Source organism: Garra rufa, chromosome 18 (genome assembly GCF_049309525.1).
Source record: "Garra rufa chromosome 18, GarRuf1.0, whole genome shotgun sequence".
In the NCBI taxonomy this organism is placed as follows: domain Eukaryota; kingdom Metazoa; phylum Chordata; class Actinopteri; order Cypriniformes; family Cyprinidae; genus Garra; species Garra rufa.
Genome location: NC_133378.1, coordinates 41634813 through 41656492, shown reverse-complemented (window position 1 = coordinate 41656492; position 21680 = coordinate 41634813). Strand labels below are relative to the sequence as shown.

The 21680-nt window shown below is 38.0% G+C and overlaps 1 protein-coding gene and 1 long non-coding RNA gene across 2 annotated transcripts; both read left to right on the top strand.

Moving 5' to 3' along the window:
* Positions 1 to 3862: 3862 nt before the first annotated feature.
* LOC141290515 (uncharacterized) lies at positions 3863 to 5617 on the top strand. The gene is made up of 3 exons (XR_012340170.1): positions 3863 to 4084; positions 5033 to 5157; positions 5513 to 5617. It is a non-coding gene; the product is annotated as an uncharacterized lncRNA (long non-coding RNA).
* A 9279-nt stretch (positions 5618 to 14896) lies between these two features.
* Positions 14897 to 18142, top strand: egr4 (early growth response 4). The gene is made up of 2 exons (XM_073823687.1): positions 14897 to 16190; positions 16398 to 18142. Exons 1-2 carry the CDS (start codon positions 16094 to 16096, stop codon positions 17387 to 17389), a joined length of 1089 nt encoding a protein of 362 aa, XP_073679788.1. The 5' UTR covers positions 14897 to 16093; the 3' UTR covers positions 17390 to 18142.
* Positions 18143 to 21680: the final 3538 nt, after the last annotated feature.

The following is a 21680-nucleotide window of genomic DNA, read 5'->3' as shown; positions in this document are numbered from 1 at the left end:
CATCGTCACTAATACACAAAAACGCACACACTCACATTTAAATGAATGCATCTGTATTCACTTAAACCCAAACATCAACTCCTGTGAGTGTGTTTTATATGTGAGTGTGCTCTAAAAGCCAAATCAAACGTCCCCGAGCAAAACGAAATCATAAACAGTCCCCGAAGCATCATGGGAATTGAGCAGATTGAGCAGATGCACTGACTCACTGAATATCACGTATATTAAAATCATTAGTGTGAATGAAAGCCTTTAGTGACGAACACACGGATCACTGCAGCTGTCATCGATCCGCACTGCGTAAAAACACTCACCAAAATAACCTGCTGGTTAAAGCTCGTTTATTTAGGGTTACTAATGCGAACAAACCTACAAACATCCTGCGCATTCAGAGCTAGAGATATAAACAAAATCCTATGATTTTCTGTCATTGGTGTTCATTTCTCAACAGGCTGGTTTGGTTTCTGGCCCTGATGAAGATGTTGATGAAGACTTGAGTCAGAATCAGAGGCTTTGTCAGTCACTTAGTCAGGCATGGACACACACACACACAAAACACCCACATGTGAAAGAATAAAAGTTTGCGCTCTAAATGTATGGGTGTGTGTCAGGCCGTGATGCTCCTGTGTGGGAGGAGTGAAGCTCCAGTCTCTTCTCTCTCCATCTTACACAACACACACAGATGCAGCGCCGCTGATCCGGGGTCAGCAGTAACTCCGCATTTCGCTTCGGTGAGAGAGAACTGCACTTGGAGAAACACCACTTCTCAGGGTCTCTATGGCTCACATACAGGATGAACTAATTCTTAAAGGAGAAGTTCACTTTCAGAGCAAAAATGTACAGATAATGTACTCAGCCTCTTGTCATCCAAGATGTTAATGACTCTTTCTTCAGTCGTAAAGATGTTGTTTTTTGAGGAAAACATTTCAGGATTTCTCTCCATATGCAGGTGCTGGTCATATAATTAGAATATCTTCAAAAGTTGATTTATTTCACTAATTCCATTCAAGAAGTGAAACTTGTATAAAGTATACATTCATTCCACACTGACTGATATACGTGACCCTGGACCACAAAACCAGTCATAAGGTTAAATTTTACAAAACTGAGATGTATACATCACACGAAAGCTCAATAAATAAGCTTTCTATTGATGTATGGTTTGTTAGGATAGGACAATATTTGGCCGAGATACATCTATTTGAAAATCTGGAATCTGAGGGTGCAAAAAAATCTAAATACTGAGAAAATCACCTTTAAAGTTGTCCAAATTAAGTTCTTAACAATGCATATTACTAATCAAAAATTACATTTTGATATATTTATAGTATGAATTTTACAAAAAAAATCTTCATGGAACATGATCTTTACTTAATTTCCTAATGATTTTTGACATAAAAGAAAAATCAATAATTTTGACCCATGCAATGTATTTTTGGCTATTGCTACAAATATACCCCAGCGACTTAAGACTGGTTTTGTGGTCTGGGGTCACATATTTCAAGTGTTTATTTCATTTCATTTTGATGATTATAACTGACAACTAATGAAAACCCCAATTCAGTATCTCAGAAAATTAGAATATTACTCAAGACCAAAACAAAGAAAGGATTTTTAGAAATCTTGGCCAACTGAAAAGTATGAGCATGTACAGCACTCAATACTTAGTTGGGGCTCCTTTTGCCTGAATTACTGCAGCAATGCGGCGTGGCATGGAGTCGATCAGTCTGTGGCACTGCTCAGGTGTTATGAGAGCCCAGGTTGCTCTGATAGTGGCCTTCAGCTCTTCTGCATTGTTGGGTCTGGCATATCGCATCTTCCTCTTCAAAATACCAAAGACTATAGAATACCCAAGAGGCGTCACTCGTGTAGTTTTGAATGGGGAAAAATGCAACGTTCATTATGGCTGCAAAGCCCCGCCTTCTTAGTCAAAAAGACAATCGTTGATTAGTAAGAAACTAAAAGTAATTAGTTGCTATAGAAACAATGGGCGCTCTAAGACGTGCGCTCAATACTACGCATGCACACTGGCTCATTTAGCCAGAAAAAATAAGCGTTTTTTTAACGCTATTGGAGCACAAGGAACCATATTTATGAGGCAGTTCTTGTTGGATTTCTTTGGAGATTTAAAATATGAAATTTAATCGTAAGCTTGGTGAACAGTTTTGGAGAATTTGATGTTTCCCTATTCAAAGAGATAGGAGCTGGACTTGCATGCCCGAATAGCGTTTCAAAGATGGCCGCCAAGTGACATGACTTGCCTTAAAGGGACTTTGAAAATACCCCATAGATTTTCTATGGGGTTAAGGTCAGGCGAGTTTGCTGGCCAGTTAAGAACATACCATGGTCCTTAAACCAGGTACTGGTAGCTTTGGCACTGTGTGCAGGTGCCAAGTTCTGTTGGAAAATTAAATCTGCATCTCCATGAAGTTGGTCAGCAGCAGGAAGCATGAAGTGCTCTAAAACGTCCTGGTATACAGCTGCGTTGACCTTGAACCTCAGAAAACACAGTGGACCAACACCAGCAGATGACATGACACCCCAAACCATCACTGACTGTGGAAACTTTACACTGGACCTCAAGTAAAGTGGATTCTGTGCCTCTCCTCTCTTCCTCCAGACTCTGGGATCCTGATTTCCAAAGGAAATGCAAAATTTACTTTCATCAGAGAACATAACTTTGGACCATTCAGTAGCAGTCTAGTCCTTTTTGTCTTTAGCCCAGGTGAGACGTTTCTGACGCTGTCTGTTGTTCAAGAGTGGCTTGACACAAGGAATGCGACAGCTGAAACCCATGTCTTGCATTCGTCTGGGTAGTGGTTCTTGAAGCACTGACTCCAGCTGCAGTCCACTCTTTGTGGATCTCCCCCACATTTTTGAATGGGTTTTGTTTCACAATTCTCTCCAGGGTGCGGTTACCCCTATTGCTTGTACACTTTTTTTTCTACCGCATCTTTTCCTTCCCTTCGCCTCTCTATTAATGTTCTTGGACACAGAGCTCTATGAACAGCCAGCCTCTTTTGCAATGACCTTTTGTGTCTTGCCCTCCTTGTGCAAGGTGTCAATGGTCGTCTTTTGCACAACTGTCAAATCAGCAGTCTTCCCCATGATTGTATAGCCTACAGAACTAGACTGAAAGACCATTTAAAGGCCTTTGCAGGTGTTTTGAGTTAATAAGCTGATTAGAGTGTGGCACCAGGTGTCTTCAATACTCAACCTTTTCACAATATTCTAATTTTCTGAGATACTGAATTGGGGTTTTCATTAGTTGTCAGTTATAATCATCAAAATTAAAAGAAATAAACACTTGAAATAAATTAGTCTGTGTGGAATGAATGTATACATTATACAAGTTTCACTTCTTGAATGGAATTAGTGAAATAAATTAACTTTTTGAAGATATTTTAATTATATGACCAGCACCTGTAGTGGACTTCAATGGTGTCTGTAAGTCTGAACTTCCAAAATGGAGTTTAAATGCAGCTTTAAAGGGCTCTAAACAATCCCAGCCGAGGAAAGAAGGGTCTTATCTAGTGAAACAATTTTTTTTTTTTTTTTACTTTACAATTTATATACTTTTTAATCTCAAATGCTCATCTTGTGTAGCTCTGTGTGTATTCCGGTTCATGACAGTTAGGGTATGTCGAGAAACTCCCATCTCATTTTCTCCTCCTCATTTTCTTCTCCTTTTGTAGAAGAGAACCAATCGTTTTACTAGATAAGACACTTCTTCATCGGCTGGGAACTTTTAGAGCCCTTTAAAGCTGCATTTAAACCGCATTTTGGAAGCTCAAACTCAGGGCACCATACACTCTAAAAAGTGCTGGGTTATTTTTGTAAACACATTGCTGGGTTAATTGTGCTGGGTCAAAATGTTGGGTTGTTTGAGGCACTGTAAACACACAGTTGGGTTGATCATGCTGGGTCAAATGGACTATAAGGGGTTCTTTCACTATGAACACCTGGGTTGGGTTATTTTGACCCAACCGGTTTGTTTATTTTTTTCACTTCATCGAACATTCTGGATTCTTCACTCGTCTCCTCCCCAGGCGGTCACGCACCTCGCAGCAAGCAGGATTATAAGGTAAATTAATATGATTATATCATTATTTACCTTTATTTTTAATAAGTTGTGTTTTAGAGCACACTGATTTCACTGTTTAATGCAATATTTGATATGTCGCTGTGCGGGGTTGGCATTTTATTCCGTGAATGACGAACGTTGTAACTTAAGCAGCCTAGCCCTAGCGATGTACTTTTTTGCCTCAACAATCGCTTTATTGTTATATAAAGTGTGTGTGTGTGTGTGTGTGTGTGTGTGTGTGTGTGTGTGGTGTTATTTGTATAACTTACAGTATACACATGGCCTTTATTTTAACGCCTTATGGAAAGAGTAGGTCAGAAATACGGGGGTAAGTTCTTTTACTGTCTGCATACTGTATGGCCTTGTAATGTTTTGTCAAAATTAGATAATTTCATACAAAAATTTATCTTTTAAGGGCATATTTTTTCAAGTAAATGTCTGCGACGTGCCGAATCCAACGATAGATCCATATGTTTTATGTTGAGCATTTTCGCGCTTTTTTCCTTGAGGTAACTTATCTGCATTAGCTAAAACGCTATGTCCCTTACTTTAATAATGTTAAACCACAATATGACTGGTATGTACTATTGTTTATTACTTAAATGTAATGTTGTCTTAGCTACAGTATGTAAAGTTAGACTTAATTTCTCGTGGTGTATGTGGACGTTCACATGTCGTGTTTTTTGCGCACTGAAGTTTGTTATTTCAGATGTAGATGCCAATATACGCTCGTAATGGAAGCTCGTTTTTCCAGGCACGGGACATGGTTGCTTAGCAACGGCAGACGCCATGTGAGAGCAAGCTGCGTTTTGGAAAGAATGAGAAAGCGACGCGTCTTGCGTTTTTAGGCGCGGCATGTGAACGGCATTTTAGTGAATGCCTGTGTTGCATTACAAACTAGGAGACCAGTATAAACCTTAAACTTATTGAACCACATTTGTTTTTCAGATTTTATCAGATTTCACAAGACTTTAGGAAGCTATATCCAGAGGCAGACTTTTTGAAGACTGGGCTACAGTTGCAGACCTAATTCTTGCGAGTGCTCAGCAAGGGATAAGGTGACATGACTTAAGGTAAGCTTTTTCTTATAATATGTCAATCTATAAAAAACATATGCAACTGTATTTGACACACATCAACTGGTAAATACAATGGTACAGTAACACTTAACTAGTTGCTTATTAGCTTGTATATTGGCTGTTAATTAGTACTTATGAAGCACATACTGATGCCTTATTCTGCATGAGCATATTCTACATCCCTGAATCTGACCCCCATACCTAAACTTAACCTGCAGTAGTTGAATGAGGGTGGGAATTAATTTGCATTATTTAAAGGAATGAAGAAATCTTCATATGAAAGTGTTTCAGTTTGTTGTTTTGATTATAAAATATGTTTCACAGTTTGCATATTATTCCTATGGTTTAGATGCTAAAGGGGAAAGTGCTTTCAAAGTCCTGCCCACTCTGGATAAAAGGTCTTCAGACCCACAACCACGGAATCCTGGAGGCCATTCATTTGCGTACAACCTGTAAGTTTTGTTTTACGTTTTCTGCTCTAATAAGGGTGTATATATATATATATAAACACAGTGGTGGCCAAAATTATTATAACAGTAGCATTTTCACCAGCTAAAAAATTATTTTAAGTCAGTGTTTGTTATCTTTTGCTGTAGTGTGTCAGTAAGAAATATCAGTTTACATTTCCAAACATTCATTTTGCTTTTAATTGTGAATCCAGTGAGGTTTTTGTTTGCACAACAGCCAATCCTCCACACAGAGATCTGATCTCATCATCATTCAGTCTGTCTGGAATGACATGAAGAAACAGAACAAACTGAGACAGACTAAATCCAGAAGAACTGTGACAACGTCTCCAAGATGCTTCAAGAGACCTACCTGCAAAGCTACCTGAAAAACTATGTGCAAGTGCACCTAATGTAGGGCAAAAGCTGCTTTAAACGCAAAAGGATGGTCAAACCAAATGTTGATTTAATTTAGTTAATCAAGGTTAACTGATAAAGAACATTTATTTATGACATTATTTTTGACAGCATCATTTTATGACATTTTTAGACAAGTGCTTAAAACTCTTAACAGTACTGTAGCTTTGCAGGCAGGTCTCTTGGAGCATCTTGGAGACGCTGTCACAGTTCTTCTGGATGATGATGAGATCAGATCCTGTGTGGAGCACTGGCTGTTGTGCAAACAAAAATGTCACTGGATTATCACAATTAATGGCAAAATGAATGGAAATGTAAACCGGTATTTCCTACTGACACACTACAGCAAAAGAGAAATCACTGACTTAAAGCCTTATTTAGCTGGTGAAAATACTAGTGTTCTAATAATTTTGACCACAACTGTATGAAAAGTTGAGAAGCAAAATGAGCATTTATTTCATGCCTCTATGTTTATGTTCATAAAATACACTTAACTTAAAATGTTAGTTATGTTGCAAGACTAAATGCCGTATAATTAACAGGTGGGGACCAACATGGTGGATTTGAGCCTTGGGATGAGACAACAACATTTCTAGACCATCGCCATTGTTCCAGGCCATGCCATTGAAGCGGACTTGTTGCCTGGGAATTTCTCCAGCTTGCAGTATATCATATTGATGGACATAAGTCTTCATTTGTGAAGTTTTTGAGGGCAACAGTTTTTTTTCTTGGCCACTTGTAACATGTTTTAAATTGTAAGAATTGTCTGGTGGACTCTTTGTTTGGCTAAGTTTTAATGGCATAATGTTTGGAATGATTCTAATTTGGTAATAATTCATTGTTGAGTGTTCTGCTGCTGCAATGTTGACATAAAGAATAGGAATATATTGTGCCTTTTTTTCAGTTTTGTGTTTAAAAGAAACTGATCTACTAAAACCGTTATTTGTGTCTGTAAGGGTTGGACAAAATGTGTGACAGCTGCACCTATTTGAAAACTGTATTAAAAAGAAATATGAAAACTCATTAAATTGACATTTACAGATGCATTTTTTTGTGTTGTGTAACTGTATTACAGAAAAACAATAATAATTTTACATTCTTTTGTGATTTATATATTATTATTGGTAAATATAAAGGTAGCAAGACAACAAATAACCCAATATTTAGGTAGTTTTTAACCCAGCAACACAGTTAATCTGACCCACTGGTTGGGTCAAATAAACAACCCAGCATTTTGGGTCAAATGATTTAACCCAGCACTTGGGTCAAAACAACCCAACGCGTGTTCTGTCCCATAGTTACCCAGCAGCTGGGTTATGGTTGGGTTATTTTTTAACCCAGCACTTTTTAGAGTGTAGTCCACTATATGGAGAGAAATCATTAAGTGTTTTCCTCAAAAAACATAATTTCTTTACGACTGAAGAAAGACATGAACATCTTGGATGACAAGGGGGTGAGTAAATTATCTGTACATTTTTGTTCTGGAAGTGAACTAATCCTTTAAAAACACAAAAACTAATATGTCCAAAGGATGACCGATACATACTTACACACACTACCAGTCAAAAGTTTTTGAACAGTAAGAAATATTTTTACTCTTTAAAAATATAGAGAGGCTTTAAAAGCTGCTAGAGCCGAGTACATCCACCAGCTCATAGAACAAAACCAAAACAATCCAAGGTTTTTATTTAGCACAGTGGCTAGATTAACAAATAACCAAATACCACCCGACCTTAATATTCCTGCACAGTTTAATAGTAACGCCTTTATGAATTTCTTTACTGATAAAATAGACAGCATCAGAAATACAATAACAACTATAGATACTACAGCAACTGATACTTCAGCATTATTCATTACACCCAAAGAAAAACTGCAGTGCTTTACAACTATAGAACAGAAAGAATTAAATAAACTTATCACCACATCTAAACCAACAACATGCCTATTAGATCCTGTACCCACTAAATTACTAAAAGAGTTGTTACCTGTAGAAGTACCGCTTCTTAATATTGTTAACTCATCGTTATCTTTAGGTCATGTCCCAAAACCATTCAAACTAGCGGTTATTAAACCTCTTATTAAGAAACCACAGCTAGACCCTAGTGAATTGGCAAATTACAGACCCATTTCTAATCTTCCATTTATGTCTAAAATTTTGGAAAAAGTTGTGTCTGCTCAATTGTGCTCCTTCACGCAAAATAATAATCTCTTTGCAGAATTTCAGGTTTCAGGCCCCTCCATAGCACAGAAACTGCACTTGTAAAAATCACAAATGACTTGCTACTTGCGTCAGATCAAGGCTGCGTCTCATTGCTAGTTTTACTTGATCTTAGTGCTGCGTTCGACACTATAGATCATGACATACTCATAGATCGATTACAAAACTATACAGGTATTCAAGAGCAGGCTTTAAGATGGTTCAGATCATACCTGTCCGATCGCTACCACTTTGTGTATTTAAACGGGGAGTCATCGCAGCTAACACCAGTAAAGTATGGAGTGCCACAAGGATCTGGCCTAGGTCCTCTGCTATTTTCAATTTACATGTTACCCCTTGGTAATATTATTAGGAAATATGGGATTAGTTTCCATTGTTGTGCTGATGATACTCAACTATATATTTCAACAAGACCAGATGAAACTTCTAACTTAGCAAAGTTAACAGAGTGTGTTAAAAATGTGAACGATTGGATGACCAATAATTTTCTACTATTAAATTCAGATAAGACCGAGATATTACTTATTGGACCAAAAAACAGTACACAGAATCTCTTAAACTGCAATCTGCAACTAGACGCATGTACTATTATTTCCTCTACAGTCAAAAATCTGGGTGTTATATTAGACAGCAACCTGTCTTTTGAAAATCATATTTCTCATGTTACAAAAACAGCATTCTTCCATCTTAGAAACATTGCTAAGCTACGGAACATGTTACCTGTTTCTGATGCAGAAAAGTTAGTTCATGCATTCATGACGTCTAGACTGGACTATTGTAATGCACTACTAGGTGGTTGTCCTGCTTCTTCAATAAATAAGCTACAGGTAGTCCAAAATGCAGCTGCTAGAGTCCTTACCAGATCAAGAAAATATGATCATATTACCCCAATTTTACAGTCTCTACACTGGCTACCTATTAGGTTCCGTATCACTTACAAAATATTACTTCTGACCTATAAGGCCCTTAATGGTTTAGCTCCTGCATACCTAACTAGTCTCCTACTACGCTACAATCCTTCACGCTCCCTAAGGTCGCAAAACTCTCGAGTTTTAGTAGTACCTATAGGACAGCAAAGTCTTTCCACATTTGGCTCCCAAACTCTGGAATAGCCTTCCTGATAACGTTCAGGGTTCAGACACACTCTGTATGTTTAAATCTTGATTAAAGACTCATCTCTTTAGCCAAGCATTCACATAATGTATCTCATAACCTTGTACTTCAGCTACATCTGATCAAATGCACATCAACATTCTTCAGCTTGGGCAAAACACACAATTTTTGCTTGGTTGGAACAGCAGCTACGCTAATTATTTCTCTATTTGTTTTCCTGTTTCTGCCACGGGATTCCCATCCCGTGGTAACTAGGAATTACACAAGATTCAGTCTGGATTCAGAAGAAAAGATGATGCCAGCCTTGAAACAACATACAGCACTACACAATTTCTCTACAAGTTTGATTGCAACACATAATCATTACTAGTGTTCATCATCTGTTTTTGATTACACCATTACTGTTTTTAATATTTATACCATATGTACATCGACTTAACATACAATAGTCACCACTAATAAGCTTCTAAATATATTGTAGTAGCCTACTTTTTTTTTTGTACAGCTGCTTTGCAACGATTTGTATTGTGAAAAGCACTATACAAATAAACTCGAATTGAATTGAATTTAAAATAGCTGCTTTCTATTTGAATATCTGTTCAAATGTAACTTATTCCTGTGATGCAAAGCTGAATTTTCAGCATAATTTCTCCAGCCTTTAGTGTCACATGATCCTTCAGAAATCATTCTAATATACTGATTTGCTGCTCAAACATTTTATCATTATTATTATTATTATTATTATTATTATTATTATCAGCTTCAATATTAAAACAAGTTGAGTACTCAGAATTATTTGATGAATAGAAAGATCCAAAGATCAGCATTTATCTGAAATAAAAAGCTTTTGTAACATTACATACTATACCATTCAAAAACTCTGAGTCAGTATATTTTTTTAGGGGAAGGGGGTGATAGAAATTTATACTTTTATTTCTAAAGGACGCTTTAAATTGATCAAAAGTTACTTGTAATGTTACAAAAGATTTCTATTTCAGATAATTGCTGTTTTTCTGAATTTTCTATACACCAAAGAAACAATGTTTTTGGAGCAGCAAATCAGCATATTAGTGTGATTTCTAAAGGATCATGTGACACTGAAGACTGCAGTAATGATGCTGAAAATTCAGCTTTGATCCCAGGAATAAATTACATTTTAATATATATTTAAATAGAAAGTAGTTATTTTAAACAGTAAAAATATTTCAAAATTGTACTGTTTTTGCTGTGCTTTGAATCAAATAAATGCAGGCTTGGTGAGCAGAAGAGACTTTAAAGAACATTACAATCTTACTGTTCAAAAACTTTTGACTGATAGTGTATAGCAAATATCAAATATGTAATTTTTATATATCACAAAATGTAAGTATCATCCAGCACTAATTTGATAAATGCAACTACAAAGGCATGAAGATATTATAAACATTAACTTTTTTTTTGTAAAACTACAGTATAGAATATGTTTTCAGTTTCACAACAGTTTAAATGACCTATAATACAACTTACATACAGATATGTTGCAGAACTTTTTAATCTACATACAGTTTAGTGTTTCAAAAAAGGTGTTCTTCATTAATCAATGTCAATATGCGGCAGCCTCCCATAATGTCAACATGCCCTATATTAGGGACGTACAAATTTAACAGGTTGCAACCAGTGGATGAAAAACAGGTTGAAAATCCCACAGGGACATGAGCTATTTCTAAAGACCAGAAAATAACACTTTTTATAAGAACTTGAGTCTAGCAACCACACAGAACCATTATGCAGTGCCCTCCACTAATACTGGAACCCTTAGTAAATATGAGCAAATGTGACTGTGAAAATTAATCTGCATTGTTTATCCTTTAGATCTTTCGTTCGAAAAATTCACAAAATTGTAACCTTTCACTGAAGTAAAACGATGGAAAATGGGGGGGAAATCTCATTAAGTAAAATGAGATTTGTCTAAGTAAAATATCTCTGAAGTATATTCCCATTAATATTACAATTGTTTTAGCAAACCAGGGTGGCTAGGAGTATAAAATTGTCCAGCCATGACTTTCTGTTCCACATGATTATAAATATGAGGAACACAAAAGCCAAATTCCCTTAATCATCATCACAAGAAGTAAAACCAAAGAATGTAGTTCTGATGTGCAGAACAAGTTTGTTGAGCTTCACAAAACAGAAAGTGGCTGTGAGAAAAGAGCTAAAGCATTGAAAATCCCCATTCCCACCATCAGGACAATAATTACGAAGTTTCAATCAACTAAAGATGTTACAAATCTGCCTAGAAGAGGATGTGTCTATATCATCCTAATGCACGATGAGGAGGAGAGTTTGAGTGGCCAAAGACTCTCCAAGGATCACAGTTGGAGAATTGCAGAGAATTGTTGAGTCTTAGGGTCAGAAAGCCTAAAATAAAAGGATCAAACAGCCCCTACATCACCACATGTTGTTCCAGAGAGTTTCAAGAAAAGTCCTCCTGGCTCACCCCAAAACAAACTCCAGCATATTCACTTGTCAGACATGATTGGAACTTCAAACAGGACTGGCTTCTATGGTCAGATAAAACTAAAAATGAGCTTTTTAGCAGCTAACCCACCAGATGGTTTTGGTGCAGACAGGGATAAAAAAGTACCCCATGCTCACAGTTAAAAATACTGCTGGGTCTTTAATATTGTGGACCTATTTTTCTGCCGGAGGTCCTGGAAATCTTGTTTAGATACATGGCTTCATGGATTCTATCAAATACCAGCAGATAAAAAATCAAAACATGACTGCCTCTGTTGGGAGTCTTATAATGGGCCATGGTTGCATCTTCCAGCAGGACGATGATCCAAAACAAACATCAAAATCAACACAAAATTATGTCCCTGACCTGAACCCTGTATGGTAACTGAAGAGAAGAAGCACCAACATGAAGCTGGGAAGAGAGAGATTCTGTTTGAAGGAATGGTCTCTGATCTCTTGTCAGGTGTTCTCCAAACTCATTAGACATTGTTGGAGAAAACTCAGAACTGTTATCTTGGGAAAAGGACGTTGTAATAATTGGGTGCCAATAATATTGGCCAACGTGAACTAGAGAAAAACATTTATTTCATAATTAGATTTCACCCCTAGGTTCTATTGATTTGCTTCAATGACAGGTTAGAATTTTTAGAATTTTTTGAATGAAAGATCAAACACATGTTGATGGCATGATTCTAACATGATTGACATGTTACTAATGAGTTGCTAGCATGATTAGCATGTTGTTAACATGTTTCTAGCATGTTGTTAACATGTTTCTAGCATGCGTAGCAAGTTACTAGTATGTTGCTAACTTTATTCTAGTATGATGTGCATATTACTAGCATGTTGTTAACATGATTAACATGTAGTTAGCATTTTGCTGGAATGTTTCTAACATGATTGACAAATTACTAGCATGTCATTTCGATTAGCAATTTATTAACATGTTGTTAACATGTTTCTAGCATGATTATCAAGTTGTTAGCATGCTGCTAGCATGATTAGCATGTTACTAGCATGTTGTTAACATGTTTCTAAAATGATTAACAAGTTGCTAGCATGAATTTAACATGTTACTGGCATGCTGTTAACATGATTAGCAAGTTAGTTTGAGTTTAAATGGATTAGAAATAGTACATAAAAGGGAAGCTTCAAAATTGATTGAGTCTCAAGGGATTGTGGGAGTTTTGTCAGTTGGAGTTTGAATAGTTTTGGCTCATTTGAACATTCCCTCAATGTAAGTCTATGGGATTTTTCTCCGTTTTAATCGTCATTTTTAGGAAAACCGTAAATCTAATTAATTAGAAAAGATACAGGATGCTCAGTCAGATCAGTATGAACCATTATAGGGTAGTTTATAGTTTTTACTTGCAAAAAGCGTTTTATACCAGATTATAATGTGATTTTCACCATATATTAAGTGGTAACTCGCATTTAACCATCTCACTGGTTTGCTGTAGCATTTTCACAGGGTATATTCTTCCTCCTGGTTGTTTGCTCATGCAATATTGTCACTCACAAGGGCTTCCCGCTCCTGAGCTGTGCGATCCGACACCTCCAGCAGGCTCGTGTCTGCGCTTCTGCAGCTCTCGCGGGGGCGAGCGTGTATTTTTGGCGGGAATGCCTTGAGTTTGACAGCTGCCGTTGCCGGGAACGGGCTGCCCCGGAGCGCGCCCACGCCTCGACGATTCAACGCTCTGAAACGACAGAAATGTCGCCAAAAAACAGATGAATCACGTGCGACAGGCTGTCACAGGCGCTTATAGATAGAGAGCCATGTTTGGTCTCGGTTTCCGGAAGTAGAAACGGGCCTGTAGATCTCATTATACAATGCGCTGCAAGCCACAGAGATAATGCAATGATGATGACATTAAACTTCATTATGCAATGACATAGAGCCTGCTGCTTATAGCTAAAATGCACGTATATGCAAATAAATACTGCCTAATACAAAACATAGTAGGTCTATTACAATATAGGAGCAAATCAGAAACAAGTGACTCAAAAAGTTAACTATTTCAACCCAGTAAACATGTTCAACATAGCATTTGGAATTCATCAAACATAATCTAGTTCAAACAAGAAAATGCAGATTTGCTGAAAATTTAGCCTACTCCCCCTCAGGTCATCCGAGATGTAGATGAGTTTGTTTCTTCATCAGATTTGAAGAAATGTGTCATTCCAATGGATGTGAATGGGTGCCGTCGGAATGAGAGTCGAAACAGCTGATAACAACATCACAAGCAATCCGCACCAGTCCAGTTCATCAATTAACATCTTGAGAAGACAACATCCGTGTGTTCATAAGAAACAAATCCATCATTTAAGACATTTTTAACTTCAAGTCCATATTTCATAATAACACTTCCTCCAGTGAAAAAATTGGTCTGGTCTGAATCAAAAGTAATCTGCATAGATCAAGCACTGTTTACAAGCCAAAACATGTGGGTGGATTTTGATGTGAGAGACAACAGGAGATGGACTTTTTCACTGAAATAAAATCCATATTATGGATTATGGACTCAGATATGAGTTAAAAACGTCTTAATGGTGGATTTGCTTTTGTCTTCTCAAAATGTTAACTGATAGACTATAGTGGTGAATTACTTGTGGATTATTGTGATGTTTTTATCAGCTGTTTGGACTCTTATTCTGACAGCACCCATTCCCCAAAGCTGTTTGGAGAACCAAAACTGATTCTGTTTAGATTTGTGTAATTTTAATTTTAGTGCAAGTGCATGCAAAAGGAAAATGCTTGAATATGCATATAACCTACTAAAGTCAGGTGATTTTAAATTAATGATAAATAATTAGTTAGGTTAATTTCAAATGTCTTATTTTGTACAATTACAGCATAGCGGATCTAACATCTTAAACTACCAAGAAAACTTCACAAGACATTAAAGATATGCTAAACACCTGTAAACAACAACAACAACAACACAAACTTGAAAAGCAAACAGTATAAGATATTAAGATTTGTTTTTATTGACTAAAAGTGCATGCATCCCCCCCACTTGTCTAAGCACCTCACAAAATGAATCAATTTCTTATTCCACAGGCAGCGTTACATTCGCATTAGAATGAAACGGGCATCCCAAACTCCACCTGAGTCTCATCATCTAATAAATGAAATCTCCATGGGTGCTGAAGGCTGGATGCTGGTTAAATATTATTATCAAAAGAAACTTTATGACTCATATTTGAAAATCATAGATGCAGCTGCAGTCCAAATGCGAGACACGGCTCATTAGGCGCTCTGGAGAAATGAAACGTTGCATAACACGAGATAAAACGAGACGCAACTGAACGATTCGGCGGGGATGTTAATCTCAGTCAAGCTTTTACCGTGTGATCATGATCGCAACATCGTTTACATACCTGTAGTGTTTATGTAACGCGACCTATATGAGCGATATGAATGTACACAAGTATCTGCTTTTGATATAGTGTGACATTTAGATGCATGTGTATGTGTGTGTGTGCATGCAGCAGTGTCGCTGTCCGCGGTGCTGAATGCTCTGAACGCTGCAGGCGGCGGAGGCTGATGCATCAACTGCACTACTGATCTAGAATCACCCTCCTTTACAAAACATCCGGAAAACGGGGGCAAAGTTTATGCAGATCAACAGTTGCGCGACAGATGGGTATATCAATCCAGAGGCTTTATATTTTACATATTTCCTCATACAAATCAGATTAGATCTGTAAAATGCAAATAGATGTGGCTGTGATAAAAGTCTGTACCCTATATCCGCATTGCACGGGCTTTCAATGTGAATTCAGCGTCTCGCAATTGTTGTTCATCATTTTGACCCATCAGATCATGTGTCAAAAGTCACTCGAGGCTCTTTGACACGGTTCCATTGCGAACATAATGGCCGCCTGTCATTCACAAGCGCGCCTCATTTTTCCGCAATGGTCTTCAGGAAAGTCGCCGCTACGTCACGCCCCGTGCCCATTTTCGGAGGGGAACCCCGTCACATCCTCTGCCCATATTTGGGCAAGAGCCGTCCAGAGTCAGCACACGGCGGGGAATCCTCCTGCCGACGTAGATGAGCGGTGGGCGGAGCCTCGGCAGAGCCGAACGATATAAAAGAGGGACGAGGAATTCCGGTAAACGAATCGACGGAGAGCAGAACCTGAAGGAAGCCTAACTGAAAAGGGAATCCCGAAGAAGGATTGCCAATCGGAAATAATTCCTTGTGGATTTTTGAGCTATATTCACATCGACATCATGCTGAACACCGTGGACTTCAGCGCTTTGGATCTGCTTTGCGCACAAACCCTTCCTATGGAGGGACAATCCGCCGTTCAGAATCAACCTGATGCTGGTAAGCACTAGCTTTTGTTTTACTCATATTTTAATCAAATACATGTTCGAAAATCGTCTAATCCAGAAGAAAGAGATGAAATGGCATGCAATGCATAAAATATAGCTAGCGGAATTTAAAATGCACTCATAGTTTGTATTCACAACTGATGCAGTGAGTCAACAGCAGTCGCTTATGTAACGCATCTCTCTCCTCTTCCTCTTGCAGCTTGCGGTCTGTTAAAGCCCAAAGCGGAGCCGCTGGATGCTGGTTTCCCTGACTGCTCCAACGACGGCTTTCCACCGTCCCCGCTCACTTACACCGGCAGCTTCTACACGGAGACCGGGCCGTGCAGCGCAGACGCGCTTCTTAACATCCTCACGGAGATCGTCGGCATCTCCGATAACTTCTCCGGAAACTCTCGCGGAAGCTCCCTGACGCGTCAAGAGTCGCTGTTATCTACCGGCAGCTCCCTGGGCTCGCCAGAGTCGCTGTGCAACGACTCGTCGGACGAATTCGCGGATGTGAACTCCTGCCCGACGATCAAGAGCGAGTTTGGCAACAGCAGCAACAGCTGCTGCAACGGAGGCGATTTGTTCGATGGCTTCGTTTCTCACGAGCCTTCAGACCTGGATGACATAATTGACCTGCTCTCTCCATTGGGTCCCGAGACCGACTTGGTTTTGGACACTTGGATCAAGCAAGAGCCGCTGGAACAAGCGAGCGCGCTGAACTTTACGCCCAATTTCCAGATTCCCGTCACGGCGCACGACAGCAGCCTCTACAGAACCATCTCGTATCCGTGCGCCACGACCGCGCTCCTGGACTCGCTGCTCGCCACCAACACGCGGAGCGCTAAACCGCGTGCCAGGAAGGGCGCGGCCCGCGAGAAGCCCTTTTCCTGCCCGGTTGAGAACTGCGAGCGCCGCTTCTCCCGCTCCGACGAGCTCAACCGCCACGTCCGCATCCACACCGGACACAAGCCCTTCCAGTGCCGCGTGTGCCTGCGCTGTTTCAGCCGCAGCGACCATCTCACCACCCACATGCGCACTCACACAGGCGAGAAGCCGTTTTCCTGCGACGTGTGCGGGCGCCGCTTTGCGCGCAGCGATGAAAGGAAGAGGCACGGACGCGTGCATCTCAAGCAGCGCGAAAGGATGCAGCAGAAGACGGAGCTCCTGGCCGCCGCTTGCGCGTTTTCCCTGCCGGGACTCGTGTGAGCTCGGGGCGCGCTCGGTTGGTTCCGTTCTGCCCGAAGTTTGCGGCGCAGCTCATAAGCCAGAGCAAGCTCTGCGGTCCGACAGCTGGAAGTGAAAGCGTCTGAGATACAGCCTGAAGCGAGCTTGGCATGCGAGTGAAAGCTTGAGAACTGGTTGTCTGCGAAGCCAGACATGTTTCAGCACTTCCGGTGGACAGCACCTGAGTTGCACAAAACCATGTTTTTCTACCTGCGCTGACGTCGAGAACGTCGATCACTCAAACCTCAGATGTCGTTTCTGAAATCTTCTGCATGTCTTGATGTGAACGTGTACTTGTGTTACACCGCTGTACCAACGCTGGCATGCGACACGTCGTTGTATTTTGATACACATCACTTTATAAAGCACACGAAAAGAGCTCTATATATTTGTACGTTATTGATTGTAATTTTGTATCGTCGATTTTCAAGAGAGTAAGAAGAATCTATCTTATAGATTTTCATAAGTGATTGTATTCCACTTTTGACAGTAGAATGTGTTGGTTGGTTCTTGGGAACCTGATGCGCTAGACTATTTATAAAACTTCAACATCGTAGTTGAGTTGCAGTAGCACACTTGGATGTGCAGATTGGCCTCTGGATTGTCCTGAGGTCGTTTCGATATCATTGTCTATTTTGCCTTTGAAAACTGTTCTCGTGCAATGAAACGCTGTTAAACGCCTTGTGGATATTTGAGGCTAATGAATGTTTCAAATAAAACTGTTTATTGACATTATTACGAGTCTTTGATGATTATTATGTAAACGCACATGCATACAGCAGCACACTATAGTCAAACTAGTTTGTACTTGTACTGTAATAATCAATTAATCAAACTATTAAATAAGAATGCTCCAACTTCTGGTGTATAAATTAAATTAAATAATACAACCTTTCACAAAAAAAAATAATAATAATAATAAAAAAAACGAAAATTTTGATTTTATATTCCACTTCTATATTTTACTATTTCAACAAATCTATAAATTAAAAATTCATACAGGCAATAAAATTAAATCAAAATAAAGATCGCTATTACACTGTAAGAATATTGAAATATACATACACATTTATATTCAACTTCAAATCATTCTGATAAAATTGTATACAAGCAATAAAGCAAAAAAAAAAAATTTATATTTTATATTGTACTTTTCCTTATTATTGAAGACAAATTTCGTACACGCTATAAAGCAAAATAAGTAAACGTTTTCAGACTTCATAAAAAAAGTATATTATGGAAAATATACAGTGTTATTCCTATATTGTAGTAATTAAACAATTAACGAAATTCAAAATAATAATGATGATAATAAGTAAAAAAGGTTCGTCATACAGTACAATACTGAAACTACATTTCTTTCCATATATTGTAATAATTAAATCATTGGATTTAACTTTCATAAGGGCAATAAAAAATAATAATATACTGTAAAAAATACATTTTTTAAAATGATATTGTAGTTTTCCTGTATTGTAGTAATTAAACAAATTCAAAATAATAATAATGGCAATAAATAATTGTAAAAAAGGTAGGTTCGCCATTACACTGTAAAATATTGAACTTACATTTTTTCCATATAATGTGATGATAAAATCATCAGATTTAACTTTCATAAGGGCGTTAAATAAAATAAATAAATATACTGTACTAAATATTTAAAAAAGTATATTGTTGTTTTCCTGTATTGTAGTAATTAAACAAATAACCGGATTTAACTTCAATACAGGGAATACAATACACTTAAGTTTGTATTTACACTGAAAAATAAAGTGTTTTATAATATTTTCCAGTTCATTAACGACAAACCAATCTAGCGCCATCTATTGGTGGGCAATGAAACATCTCACATCTCTCACACACACAGATCATATATTACATGTATTATATATTATGTATATCATATAAATTTAAATCACAAATATGTATCGTAATGTAACAATCGACAAAACTGCAGCGTATTTCAATCAAATTGTTTTCAGTTCAAACTCCGTATAAACACACTTCAGCACCACGAGTGTGCGGACAGCATTCAGAGCGGCGCGTGCCCGACAGAACGTAACGTACGCGCGCCCACATAAATGTATTTTTCTTACCGCTCTATTTCACGCTCCTCTATCAGTCCTTTTCTCCCAGACCGGGAGTGACGTCAGAGGCGACCGGAGCGGCTGCTCGTGCTCGATGAAGTCGAGTTCAGCGGGTCTGTGGGAGACAAGAGGAGTCCAGACAGAGTGAAAGCAGGAAGAGCCAGACGTCTGGGAACCTGGTGGGTTTTACCGACAGGGTATGTGAGCATGAAATCTGACATTTTTAATTCTGCACGTTTGTTTGAAGAAGCAAATGAGCGCGCGCTGCATGCTTACAGATGATGCACGTGAAGTTACTGGGCTGGGTCGCTTGATTCACACACATTCCGATACAAGACCACACCGGATTATCACACGATTGATGCACTTGAGTCGTTTTTATGGCGCGTGTACAATAACAACTGCAACACAAAACATGCAAATGAACATTAAATGTGAAAGAAGAGTATGCATTTGTGTAATCTAGTTATAGACTGTATTTTATCATCGCGGTGTTAATGGAGCTTTATTTGGACAGTAGCTTTTGTCTTCATCATATTCATGCGGAAATAACGCGGAGCGCGCACACAGAGTCATGCGTGAATTCCAGCGTGTCACTTACAATCATTCACACACGTGCGCGCGCGCAAGCAGTTATGAGTGTGCATTTCAACTGGTTAAAATGTTGAAAATAGAATTTGCACTGGAATGATTACTCATATTTACTGTGCATAATATATTATGAAATTAAAACGTTTACTGCATTATTATTGTAAAATTTTAACAAAATAAATAAAATAACATGTATTTTTTGTATAATAGACTAGGGTCAGAAAAAAATTTGAGTAATGATGAATATGCTGAAAATTAAACTTTGCATCACAATAATGAATTTCATTTTACAATAAATTCACATATACGACAGTTACTTTAAATTGTAATGATATTTTCACAACATTCATGTTTTTACAAAATTCAAAAACATTTTAAAAAGATTTTGAATGGTTATGTGTGTATTAGAAAATTTGGGAAAATTAAGTTTCAAAATATACATCATAAACACTCTTAGACAGTTTCTGTATACTTGATATCTCAGTAGACATAAATTAGATAAATGACAGGAAGGAGAGGGAATTTTATAGGTGCTGCAGTTGCTATTGATTTATTCAAACAAGTGTGCGACTGTAAACAAATGCATACCATAAACAATACAGGGAGATCATTGGCCGTCCTGGGACTCTAAACAAGATAAAACTTGATTACAGGTGAACAAAAACACTTTATACTCATATATCCTGTGCGTTATGTAAGTGTAAGATGAGATGGATGGGTCTAGTGGTGTGTTCTTTTGTTTAGCACATAATCCTTCACATCTAGACAGAACATTGTTTTCTAAGTGAAGTATAATGACGGCAGTGATCAGCATGAATTTACATTATATGGAAGAGCAGCTGTGGCATTTTGTTCCATCGGACTGTGGGTAGATTATAACAGAAATGAAAGCACAGAGACTCAATATTAGAGGAGGTGCGCGCATACACACACACTTAACAGTTCTTGTGAGAACACACACACGCAGAAGAATAATGAACACTGGCATGATGCATTAAAATGTTTCATACATACAGTGTTAATAGGTTAAAATCATTGAAATGAATCACAAATATAATAAAAATCATATCTATAACAAACAGACACATATTGACAATTTAGAAGCACTTTAAATAGCAACCAATCTTGTTGTCACAAAAACCAATGTATTTATTATTGATTGAATGATACTAAAGTTATCAATCCTTTTGTTTATTTTTTCTCTTTTGTAGGTTGATTTTTGGTGAAAAGCTCCTGAAATCCAATAGAAGACACTGAATTGCCCCAAAACGTTTCTGAAACGTTTCTAAATATTTACTGAATCGCCCCTAAAATGCTCCAAAGTTACTAAACCGCTACAGAAGATACTAAAAGGCCCCTTAAAAGCTACTGAAACACACTTGAAACGCCCAGAAGGTACTGAAATTACGTTAAACACTCCTAAGTTGTTGAAATGCCCCTAAATTCTCTTAAAGGTTACTGAAACACCCAGAAGATAAAGAAACGCCCTTAAACGGTCCTAAGTTCCTGAAACACCCCTAAATTATCTTTAAGGTAACTGATATACCCTTTAAATGCACCAGATACTGAAATGCCCTAAAACACTTCTGAAAAGC